Source organism: Daucus carota, chromosome 4 (genome assembly GCF_001625215.2).
Source record: "Daucus carota subsp. sativus chromosome 4, DH1 v3.0, whole genome shotgun sequence".
Taxonomy (NCBI): Eukaryota; Viridiplantae; Streptophyta; class Magnoliopsida; order Apiales; family Apiaceae; genus Daucus; species Daucus carota.
Genome location: NC_030384.2, coordinates 9,981,327 through 9,994,880, shown reverse-complemented (window position 1 = coordinate 9,994,880; position 13,554 = coordinate 9,981,327). Strand labels below are relative to the sequence as shown.

Genomic DNA, 13,554 nt, shown 5'->3' with positions numbered 1-13,554 from the left:
ACCCATTTCAACTAAATCAAGGCGAGACGCCACACTATCCTTAGGTAAGAATGTTTTCTTTTCTCCTATTTGTGGGGCTAAATCAGCCCTTATACCCATTTCAACTAAATCAAGGCGAGACGCCACACTATCCTTAGTCTTAAACTTTAAATTTAATAATGTCCCAAGCAAATTATCACACACATTTTTCTCCACGTGCATAACATCAATATAATGACGCACATGGTGATATTTCCAATATTCTAACTCAAAGAAAATAGACTTTTTCTTCCGAACAGAGGCCACCTTCTTTGCCCTCTTATCCCCCTTCCCATAGATTTCTTCACCAGAGAGGGGGAATAGGTGCTGTGTTGAATTCTTGTTCACCATTGAAAGCTACCCTCTGCCTCCTATAAGGATGATATGGTTCCAAATAGCGACGATGACCTTGGAAGCATAATTTTCTACTATGACTCAGGTACTTGGCTACTGTATAATCACCATATATTGGACAACATTTATATCCTTTATTAACACTGCCGGACAAATTTCCATAGGCAGGGAAGTCATTCACTATCCACATGAGAATTGCTTTTAAATTAAAAAAAGTCTTTGTATAAGCATCGTAAACAATTGGTTCACCTACTTCCCAAAGTTGCTTTAAATCATCTATCAGTGGTTGCAAATATACATTAATGTTATTTCCTGGCTCGTGGGGACCTGGAACTAATACGCTTAGCATCATAAACTTTCTTTTCATGCACAGCCATGGAGAAAGGTTATACGTTGTTAACACAACAGGCCAACAGGTGTACCTATTGGTTAGCCCATTATTATACGGGTTTATACCATCGGCTGACAATACTAAGCGTAAATTTCTTGACTCTCTGCCAAACTCAGGGTACCTATAATCGATGTTTCTCCACGAAAGATAGTCGGCAGCATGATGCATTAACCCATCTTGAATTCGATTGCTTGCATGCCAGGTTAATAATTCTACAGTGGATTCAGATTTGAACATCCGTCGGAATCTTGGAATGATTGGAAAATAACACATTACTTTTGCAGGATTATTAACCCTAACTCTACTGTCCCTTGCAACCTTCCAGCGAGTAAGATGACACTTGGGACATACAGAGAAATTTTCATATATACCTTTGTATAATATGCAGTCACTAGGACACGCATGGTATTTTACATATTCAAGTCCCAAGTCACTAAGGGTTTTCTTTGCCTCATATGCATTAGTAGGCAGAACATTATCTTTAGGAAGGATAGAGCCTACAGAGGATAGTAGATCAGAGAAGGCCGTGTCAATAATGCCAAATCTAGCTTTCCAGTTTTGTAACTTTAAAAATGACTCTAATTTCATGCATTCACTTCCCTCAAACAGAGGTTGCTCTGCGTCAGCAACAAACCTCTTGAAGTCATAGGACTCCTTATCACAATCACCATCATTATAGGCTGCCTCGTACACATCATTGGTTTTTATTTGGAAGTTTTGATCTACTGCATCTACAGCGTGAGTACTATGAGCAGATGACCTATTACTCCTACCGAACTCCTCTCCATGGCAAATCCACTCTAGATACCCCAAACTAAATCCATTCTCATACAGATGACCTTTAATTGTTTTTATTGGTAACTTTTTGAAATTCACGCAGCGTGCACAGGGGCAAGGAATTGACGTAATATTCTTGGCATTCTCTTCTGCAAATATCAAGAAGTTTTTGACCCCAATTTCATACTCTAAAGAATCCCTATCTTCTTTGACCCACGACTTATCCATGTATTCAGCCTATACCAGATTTACAAAGAGTTTTATTAAAGTCGGGCTATATATTACCTAAAATATTCATACCAACATTATATACACAAACTTAATTTACATTAACTACGTACTACCATTTGACAATTCCAGTTGCAAACTAGTTTATATAATATCAAGCAAAAATTACCGAACATTATAACTAAAGGGAAACACATAGACAAAAACTATACATATCAAATAGATACATAAATATAAATTCCATCAAGCACCTTACATGGTATCTACACAAATATAAAAGCATAAAAACACAAAGAAAATCAAGTTAAGACAGTCAACAACAGAAGGAAATTTATACATGTCAAATAAAGACATAAATATAAATTAAATCAAGCACTTTACATAATATCTACACAAATATAAAAGCATAAAACACAAAGAAATCAAGCCTGGACATTGTATAAAATAATATAAATTATACACAAAATACCACAGCTTCGAACATACATGGACATGATAATCGACTAAAATACTTGAGCAAATCAACCAAACACCAAGAAAATCGAACATATATATACAACATATAACAGATTCCACATATATACATAGACATGCATAAGAATATCGAGTGAATCGAGCAAATATACACACAACATACAACATATTCAACATACAACAAAAGATTCGAACTGATTTTACCTCTTCTAAGCACTTGAACACTCAAGCACCTGAGAAAACCTACCAAACACCACACAAATCGAACGAAATAGCAAGCAAATCGAGCAACCCAGTGCCTAATATATCGAGCAACCCAATGTTTAATCGAGCCAATTTGGGGACGAATTGCAGTGTTTTCGGTGTATTCGCACGATTTGGGATTTTAGGGTTTATTTCGGGGAGAGAGAAATGTCTGGGGTGTTAGAATGTTTTAGTGTGTCTGAAGTTTAGTTTGGTATTTTTGTAAGAAAAACGGGGGAAGGTTTTATTAATCTGGGGGATATTTTGTCTAAGGGGGGGGGGGAGATTTTGTCTAAGGGGGGGGGGGAGTTTTCAATTTTTTGTTGAAATGTAAGCTGAGTGTAAAGGAAACAATTGGCGGGAGCAAAATTGTTAGGTCCAGATACGATTGTAGAAGGGGGGTTAAATACAATCGTCACAAAATAATCGCGGCGGAATAAACTGATTGGAGTTTAACTTGTTAATCAGTTTTAAATTAATTAATATAACAATTTTTAAGTCGTTATATAATTAATATGGTTCGTTTTAAAGTCCACTAGTTCGTAGAATAAATTTGACAGGAAGTATTCTAACTTAGCAGATTAAAACAACCGAGTGATCAAAGCACAGAAAACTGTGGATTAAACAATAGCAAGTTTAGCACAACTTGAAAGCTTTACAATGCAATGAACAACTACAAATGAAGTGGTGAAGCCATATATATAGGCAAACCCTTGAACTAATATGACAAAGCTAGGCATGACAACTCTTAGGAAGCTCTATGACAATTACACAAGTGCTATGACAAAAGGTATGACAATTAGAAGCATTGTCATGGCACAAGTGAGAAGGTATGACAATCTAAGGGAAGGTGTGACAATCAGAATGACAAACCAAGGGAAGGTATGACAATTACAAGGATTGTCATGCTCTCTTAGAATAGGTATGACATCCGTATGACAAACGGTATGACAATCAGTGGGAAGGTATGACAATCGAAACTTGGTGGCTAAGGCTTCAGGTGGCATGACAAACGGTATGACAAACCAAGGCATTGTCATACCTTGTGACTTCGGTATGACAATGACCAATTGTCATGCCTCCTGACTATGGCAGGTGACAAAGTGCGGTATGACAATCCATTAGATTGTCATACCGTGCTTAAAAACCATATAAAATGCATTTTCCTTATATAATTAATTCAATAATTATCCACTTAATTATATTAATTATATAAATTCATAAATTAAATTAATTCGAGTGTGAGTTAATTTAATAAATAAATTACATAACTTATATAATTATTTTGAGATGTGGATTAATTAAAAGAATAATTATATTGAGCACTTCTTCAGCAGCAGGTCTTCTGACTGTTAGGGTTATACTGAAATATTCGTTTGGAGTATATAACAATTATTTGAGAATTTTCAATGCATGTTTTCACATTGTCTGTATATTATATATTGTAGACAATCTAGTATCAAATGGGATAGCAGAAGATTAGATTGTCAGACTCCTTATATAATATAATAAAGGTTCACAGTCGAGGTGGTGTTAGACAAACCACTGGAACGGCTGAAGTATTATTTGGAAATAGTTTATCTTGACTATTGAATAATACTTATATACTTTGTGTATATTGAACGGGATCAAAATAGTAGAATAATTGTTTCTTTAATTCTGACAATAAAGAACTAAGATTCTATGATGTTATTAATGCTTAAGTTCTTAATCCGGATATAGTGATTGACACTTGTATTTAATGCACATGCCTTGACTCATAAATTAAGTAATTTATTTTAAATTACGAATTTATGTATTGGGCAATGACATTATATACAGAGTGGGATATTGACTATAAAAGGAAACCGTGTCCGAAAAATATATTCGGGTGATGATGTCCTCTTGAAAGCTCATAAAGATAATTATGCTTTAGTCCTGCAGGCAGATTTGTTCTTGCATAATTATAAGGTTGAGTGGATGATCAAGGATAAAAGATATTGATTAAATTAATTGTCAGAAATTAATTTAATTAATGGACATGCGATATCTTAAACATGGGGAATTTATAAGCAATTAATATGGGAGCCGAATTAAATAATTAATTTACGGAATTAGGAAAGGTAGTGCAAATATTAGTTCTTTAGTGGATAGAATTAATATTTAATGACATTGGGCCTGGCCCGGAATGTCATTGGAAGGCCTGACCTAATGATCCATGATCCCTGCTGTAGCCTATATATATTCTCGTTCTCCTAAAGCTGAAAGACACACCAAAACGAATTAATCCTAGAGTCAGAGAGAGGCAGACGTTTTTCTCAAGGAGACAGCTAGGGTTTTGGGTTTTCGGAGCTTTAAGGAGAGGCACACCTTGGGAGATCGAAGGCCACACTTCGTCCAAGGAGAATCAAGGAATACAGTAGAAGACGTGGATTTGAATCGCTTGCGCCGTAGCGATTAAGGTTAATATTCTGTTCGAACTTTTAATTAATATCATAAAACGCAGGACCAAGGTCCGATTGTTCCTACAATGGCATCAGAGCCAGGTTGCGGTTCTGCGATTTATGATATGTAGTCCATGTCATGATTATATATGCATGTATATAGTGATTCTGTGATGCAGGTCGTTGTCCACTATTATGGCCGTGTTTTAATTATTCTGTTATGTTTGGATTCCACGTGGTTTATCGTGGCTGTTGTAAATCACGAGGGTTGATCGTGATAGTTTAATCTTGTAATTCAATTTGTAATTGTTTTAGATTATGATCTGATGTAATAGAATAGGCTGGTTCGCCTGTACAATTTGTATGTAATTGTTTGATCAACGGGGCTGCAAGAAACAGAGATCTTCCGCTGCTGCGATCTGTTGCCGCTGCTATTTAGGGTAACTTTTGCATACGATGTCCGATTTGGGCGCATAATACCTTTTCGGGGACGGCAGAACTAGACGGACAGGCTCCAAATTGACGTAGTCCATTTGGTGCAGTTTTTCAGGGCGTTCTGAGGCTGTTTAGGCCTCCAAACGGGCTCTCGAAGATTTTCGGAATTTTTCGAAGGATGATTTCGAAGCTGTTTTTCCGGGGCCATAATAGTGGATGTGTTTCATTATGTTTTACATAATTTCTGCCTTTTCTTGATTATTGCTACTATGTGTTTCTTGTCTGTGTTGTTATGCCATGTGATACTAACCCTTCGCATGCTAGAATGACATGGACATAGGGATGTTTTTAATTAATGCTTTAATCATGCTAGTATGCTGCCATGTTATGTGTTCTTTATGTTGCTATAACCATGATAGTATGCATGTGGACTTCGAAGAAATAACATAGGGCGATGCATCTAGATTAAAATCCTCAAAGTAAATTCTAAGTGGGAGAGGGAGTTAATATGGTATTAAATCCCATGGTCTCCATCATTGTTTGTATGTAATTTAACATATAAGGCGAATATAAATTATGTATACGTCACCCATCGTGGCATGTAATTTATGGTGCCTAGAATGTTATAGATATTACTGGAACAAACTTCTTGAATTAATACGAATAGATACGAATTTTCTTTATCTCTGATTTGGGGCGATTTCTAAGGCTTATGGGTATTAAGTGAGACCGATGTGACTCCTCCACTGCCTAGAAGTCAAACCAGACACGAATATTGAATTGAAGTATTCTATTCGAGAAATATTGGAAGGTATACATGCCGCCCATCGTGGCGTACCAAGTTCCATAGGTTTCGGGTAATTTAAGATTTGATGATGGTATACACTTAGCTATGAAAAATAATATAGACCACCCCAACGTGGCTTATTGTTTAGTAATAGGACCGAAGTAACGTTTAAACAAATTTAGGTGGTATACATGTCACCCATCGTGACGTACCAGAAACTTATGGTGTTTAAACGTTAGTGCATTTAATTTTAATAATTGTTAGAGGAACCAACAGGACTTAATTTTTTATGCACCCTTCTTTATGTGTAATGTGATTTTTTCATGCATGATTCTCAGGATATAATGGGGTTTAATCCACTGTTCACCATACTTAAGGATAACAAACTTACCGGACCTAACTATATTGAATGGAAACGTAATTTGGACATTGTGTTGACTGCTGAGGAGTACAAGTTTTGCACTTATGAACCCAAGCCTGAGCAGCCCGCTGCTGATGCTCCTGATGAGGAGAAAGAGTATTATAAGCGGTGGACAAAGGCTGATGAGATGTCGCGATGTTACATTCTGGCAGCAATGTCGGGTGTTTTGCAGCATCAGCATCAGGCTATGGCCACTGCTTCGGATATGCTCTTTAATCTCAAGGAACTTTTTGGAGATCAGAATAGGGCTGCTAGGCAAGTAGCCATGAAGGCTTTAATGAACACTCAGATGGCTGAAGGTACACCTGTAAGGGATCATGTTCTCAAGATGATGTCACATCTGAATGAGATAGAGATCCTTGGTGCAGAGCTTGACGGGGAAACCCAGATTGACATTGTCCTTATGAGCTTGCCCAAGAGTTTTGAGCAGTTCCGCTTGAATTACAACATGAACAAGAGGCAGTATAGTCTTGCGGAACTGCTGACAGAACTTCAGGCAGCTGAAGGATTATTTCGCCAGAGTGTTCAAGTGAATGTGGCTGAGAAAGGTTCTTCCTCTAAGCCGAAAGGCAATAAGAAGAAGAAAAAGGCTCAGACACAGCAAGCTGTGAAGGCAGTGGGGGTTCAAGGTGGTGTGAAAAAGCCTAAGGGGAAGTGCTACCGGTGCAAGCAGTCGGGTCACTGGAAAAAGGATTGTCCTCTTCCTAAGAAGACAAACAATACTGGTATGTCTCTTTCTCTAGTTACAGAAACATTTATAGCGGCTATATCTACGAGCACTTGGTGTGTAGATACTGGAGCCACTGATCATGTTTGTAACTCTATGCAGGGGTTCCAGCAATCCAGAATGCTTAGAGATGGCGAGATATACGTGTTCATGGGAGATGCTACGAAAGTAGCAGTAGTTGCAGTAGGAGTTATTCATTTATCTTTTGGTTCTGATAGGATTTTGGTTTTGAACAATTGTCTTTATGTACCTTCTTTTAGAAGGAATTTGATTTCGGTTTCTAAACTTGCTATGGATGGTTATAATGTTTGTTTGGATCGTAATGTTTCTATTATGATGAATAAACGGATTATATGTTCTGGTACATTGCAAGACAATTTGTATATAATTAATCCTAGTCAACCCGCACTGCAACTACAACATAGGGTATTGAACAACACATCTTCTACCTCTAATAAAAGAAAGGAACCTTCTAGTTTGAACCAAACATATCTTTGGCACTTGAGATTAGGTCATATTAACTTGAGGAGGATTCAAAGACTGGTAGTAGACGGGCCTTTAGGCTCATTGGCAGTGGAGCCATTTCCAGTTTGTGAATCCTGCTTGGAAGGTAAAATGACCAAAAGGCCTTTTAAGGCAAAGGGGAATAGAGCCAAAGAAGTGTTAGGATTGGTTCACTCTGATTTATGTGGACCTATGAATATCCAAGCAAGAGGTGGTTATGAGTATTTCGTCACTTTTATTGACGATTATTCTAGATATGGATACGTTTATTTGTTGCACCGTAAGTCTGAGTGCTTTGAGATATGAATACTTGCTTGGGGAATTCAGGGAATATTTATCAGAGAATGGGATAGAATCCCAGTTGACTGCACCAGGCACACCCCAGCAGAACGGTGTAGCAGAGAGAAGGAACCGGACTCTTTTAGAGAGTGTTAGATCGATGATGAGTTATTCGGATTTACCCAAGTCCTTTTGGGGACATGCCTTAGAGACAGCAGCTTATCTTCTGAACTTAGTACCTTCTAAGTCGGTTCCTAAAACCCCTTTAGAATTGTGGACCGGGGACAAACCAAGTCTGAGACACATTCGGATATGGGGTTGTCCAGCACATGTGCTGAACAAGAACGCGACTAAGCTAGAATCTCGTACAGAAGTAAAGCTGTTTGTAGGCTACCCCATGGGAACAAAAGGTTATTTATTTTATAGTCCTAAGGATCGGGATGTCACTGTTAGCACCAATGCAAGATTCTTAGAGGAAGACTATATAATGAATCACAAACCCATGAGTAGTATCGTTTTAGAGGAATTAGTGGGAGGGACGAATAATGAACCTGTAGAACAAGTAGAACAACCACAGCAGACTGTGCAACCGGTCACTAATACCGCACCAGTTCCTCGTCGTAGTGGGAGGGTTGTTCGACAGCCCGACAGATTCATGTTTTTGGGAGAGTCTTCGGACTTGGTCTCTGGTGAACATGATGATGATCCCCGGACATACGAAGAGGCAATACAGGACAAAGATGCAAGTCTTTGGCAAAAGGCAATGGATTCTGAGATGGAATCAATGTATTCTAATCAGGTCTGGGAGCTCGTGGAACCACCCAAAGGTGTAAAACCTATTGGATGTAAGTGGGTCTACAAGAAAAAGAGGGGATCAGACAAAAAGGTGAAAGCCTGGAAAGCAAGACTTGTTGCGAAAGGGTATACTCAGAAAGTAGGTATCGATTATGAGGAAACCTTTTCGCCAGTAGTCATGCTTAAGTCAATCCGTATTCTTTTATCTATAGCAGCTCATCTCGATTATGAGATTTGGCAAATGGATGTCAAGACAGCTTTCCTTAATGGAAATCTTGAGGAAACCATCTATATGCAGCAACCAGAGGGATTCATTAAAGAAGGCCAAGAGCATCTTGTTTGTAAGCTGAAGAGGTCTATTTATGGACTTAAACAAGCTTCTAGGTATTGGAACATTCGCTTTGATCAGGCAGTCCAGTCATATGGATTTGATCAATGTCCAAGCGAAGCATGCGTGTATAAGAGATGTGAGGGAAATGCAGTGGTTTTTCTAGTGCTTTATGTTGATGACATTTTACTCATTGGAAACAATGTTAAGATGTTGTCTTCAATAAAGGCATGGTTGTTCAAACAATTTGAAATGAAGGACTTAGGTGAAGCAGCATACATCCTTGGGATCAAACTTATAAGGGATCGCAAGAAAAGGATGTTGGCTTTATCTCAAGAGCCCTACATAGATGACGTATTAGCTCGTTTTAACATGCAGGACTCCAAGAAGGGTAATTTACCCTTCAGACATGGAGTTACTCTATCAAAGAGGCAGTGTCCTTCGACACCTAAGGAGATAGAGAACATGAAGGCAGTTCCTTATGCTTCGGCATGTGGGAGCCTAATGTATGCAATGTTATGTACGAGGCCTGATATCTGTTTTGCCGTGGGCATGGTTAGCAGATACCAGTCGAACCCAGGACAAGAACATTGGAGTGCTGTAAAAGCAATACTCAAGTACCTGCGAAGGACTAAGGAGTATATGCTGGTTTACAAGTCCTCTGATTTAGTGCCTCTGGGATATACTGATTCGGATTTCCAGACAGATAAGGATAAGAGAAAGTCCACCTCGGGATGTGTTTTTACTTTGGGAGGTGGAGCCGTAATATGGAGGAGTGTGAAGCAGAAATGCATCACGGACTCAACCATGGAAGCCGAATATGTGGCAGCCTCGGAGGCAGCCAAAGAGGCTATATGGTTCCGAAACTTCCTGCTGGATTTGGATGTGGTTCCTAATCTGCCACAGCAGATCACGATTTATTGTGATAACACTGGTGCTGTGGCGAATACCAAGGAACCGCGGGCCCATAAGGCAGCGAAACACATAGAGCGTAAGTATCACCTCATACGACAGTTCGTTAAGCGAGGAGATATCATTGTGGCTGACATAGCATCGAAGGATAACCGGGCAGATCCTTTCACGAAGAGCTTACCAGCTAAGGCTTTTGAGGAGCACGTGGAAGCGATAGGAGTCAGATACTTTGCCACATAGTTATATATAGTTGGTAGTGGATTGCTTGTAATAGACACTGATATACTCAAAGAATATCTTGAGTATAAGTGGGAGATTGTTAGGGTTATACTGAAATATTCGTTTGGAGTATATAACAATTATTTGAGAATTTTCAATGCATGTTTTCACATTGTCTGTATATTATATATTGTAGACAATCTAGTATCAAATGGGATAGCAGAAGATTAGATTGTCAGACTCCTTATATAATATAATAAAGGTTCACAGTCGAGGTGGTGTTAGACAAACCACTGGAACGGCTGAAGTATTATTTGGAAATAGTTTATCTTGACTATTGAATAATACTTATATACTTTGTGTATATTGAACGGGATCAAAATAGTAGAATAATTGTTTCTTTAATTCTGACAATAAAGAACTAAGATTCTATGATGTTATTAATGCTTAAGTTCTTAATCCGGATATAGTGATTGACACTTGTATTTAATGCACATGCCTTGACTCATAAATTAAGTAATTTATTTTAAATTACGAATTTATGTATTGGGCAATGCATTATATACAAAGTGGGATATTGACTATAAAAGGAAACCGTGTCCGAAAAATATATTCGGGTGATGATGTCCTCTTGAAAGCTCATAAAGATAATTATGCTTTAGTCCTGCAGGCAGATTTGTTCTTGCATAATTATAAGGTTGAGTGGATGATCAAGGATAAAAGATATTGATTAAATTAATTGTCAGAAATTAATTTAATTAATGGACATGCGATATCTTAAACATGGGGAATTTATAAGCAATTAATATGGGAGCCGAATTAAATAATTAATTTACGGAATTAGGAAAGGTAGTGCAAATATTAGTTCTTTAGTGGATAGAATTAATATTTAATGACATTGGGCCTGGCCCGGAATGTCATTGGAAGGCCTGACCTAATGATCCATGATCCCTGCTGTAGCCTATATATATTCTCGTTCTCCTAAAGCTGAAAGACACACCAAAACGAATTAATCCTAGAGTCAGAGAGAGGCAGACGTTTTTCTCAAGGAGACAGCTAGGGTTTTGGGTTTTCGGAGTGTTAGATATAATTGATGATTACTAATATTCTTAAAGTCTGTTTTAGAACAGGAATCATCAGAGTTTAAACTGGAAGCTGATCAGAGTTTAGTAAAGTCTGACAGAGTTTAAATAAAGTCTGATCAGAGTTTACATAGTCAAGACTCGACAGAGTTTACACGTGGAAAGAGCTCAGAAGCGGATATACTTCAAGGAAGGATAGAAGCTGAGGAGTGATTTGCTGACTATGGAAACTAAACAGAAAACTGGAGCAATCTTTGATTGATAGAATTCATAGCAGATTTATAGGATATCAAATCAGAGATTGATTTTGTAACTGTGTCTATATAAACACAGATTAGGGTTACTCTATATGAGTTGAGTTATCGAGTACATTGTTAAGAACCCTAGCAGCTCTTAGTGATAATATATAAATCACTGAGAGAGTTTTTGTAACCTACTAAGCTTTGTGAATAAGAGTTTACTGCTTTCAATCTCTTATATTGTCGAATTGTGTTATTGATTGTGTTCACTATATCTGTTTATATAGTGAGTTTATAGGACCTAACAAGTGGTATCAGAGCCAGCTCTGTTAAGATTACTACAGTGAGATCTTAAACACAATCATGTCTGAAAAATCACAAGCTTCATCCTTTAGAGTCCCAACCCTTAAGGCATCTGAATATCCAGTCTGGAAAGAAAGAATGATCATATTCTTAGACTCTGTTGATCCAGAATACCTTGACCGGATTTATGATGGACCACATATGCCCACCAAGCTCTCTGTTGGGATTGCAGATGAACCTCAAAAGATGGTTCCAAAAGAAAAGAAAGATTATACTCCAGAGGACATCTCATCTATCAGTAAAGATGCAAAGGTGAAGCATCTGTTGCATAGTGCCCTTGATAATGCAATGTCTAATAGGGTGATTGGGTGCAAAACTGCTAAACAAATCTGGGATGCTCTGGAAACCAGATGTCAAGGAACTCAGGCCATTAAGAAAAACAGAAAAACAATCCTTACACAGGAGTATGAGCACTTTGACTCAAAATCTGGTGAGTCCCTGACAGATCTGTATGACAGATTTGTCAAACTGTTGAATGACTTATCTCTGGTGGACAAGGAATATGATCTTGAAGACTCAAACCTCAAATTCCTTCTAGCTCTTCCTGAAAAATGGGATTTGAAAGTCACTACAATAAGAGACAATCTTGATCTTGGAGAAATGTCTCTTGATGATGTTTATGGAAGACTGAAGACTCATGAACTTGAGATGGAACAGAGGAGCAAACGACATGGAGGAAAATCAAAGTCTGTTGCTCTGAAAGTTCAAGAGGAAGCTGCTAAGAGCAAAGGAAAAGCTCGTGTCACAAAGTCTGACATTGAGACATCAGACTCTGATGACTCAAACTCTGATGTTCCCTCAGACTCTGAAGAAAGTGATGATGAGATGATGCAGTTAGCAGCATTAATGGTGAAGAGCTTCAAGAAGTTGGCCTACAAAAAGTTCAACAAAGGCAAAAGTTTTTCAAAGAAAGACAGAAACTCTGACAGAGTTTATGACAAGAAAAACTTTAAGAAGAATGAGGGCAAAGAAGGAAAAGCTGGAAAAGCTGACAAGTATACCTGTTTCAACTGTGGTGAAAAGGGACACTTTGCATCTGAATGCAAGAAAGCCAAGAAGGAAAAAGAAAAAGCCTTTATCACCAAGAAAGGAAACTGGACAGATACATCTGATTCAGAAGAAGAAGTCAATTATGCTCTAATGGCAAACACTGAATCTCCTGCTAAGGTACCTCACTCTACTCTTGCCTTTGATACTGAAGATATAACTGAGTTAAGATTGTTTCTTAAAACTTTACATATCAGTTTTAGAGATCAGACTTTAGAGAATGAAAGATTAAAATCTGAAACTCTGAGTGTAAAGAAAAGAAATGATTTTCTAGAAAAAGAATTAGTTCAAATGTTGGAAGTTCAAAAAGAAAGAGATGATGCTGTCATTGTCAAAGATGAATTATCAAAGAGGTATGCATCTCTTCAATCAGAACTTGCCAAGGAAAGAGAGATCATTAAAACATGGACTAATTCAGGCAAAACTACTCAGGATATCTTAGGTAGTGGAAACTGGAAGAAGGGACTAGGTTACACTGATAACTCAGAAGCTGAGTCATCAAAAACAG

At 37.9% G+C, this 13,554-nt stretch overlaps 1 protein-coding gene across 1 annotated transcript; it reads right to left on the bottom strand.

The window, feature by feature from the left end:
* Positions 1-322: 322 nt before the first annotated feature.
* On the bottom strand, positions 323-1,768 carry LOC108204101 (uncharacterized). Its single transcript, XM_017373395.1, has one exon. The coding sequence runs from the start codon at positions 1,766-1,768 to the stop codon at positions 323-325; it is 1,446 nt and encodes a 481-aa protein (XP_017228884.1).
* Between the last annotated feature and the right edge of the window lie 11,786 nt (positions 1,769-13,554).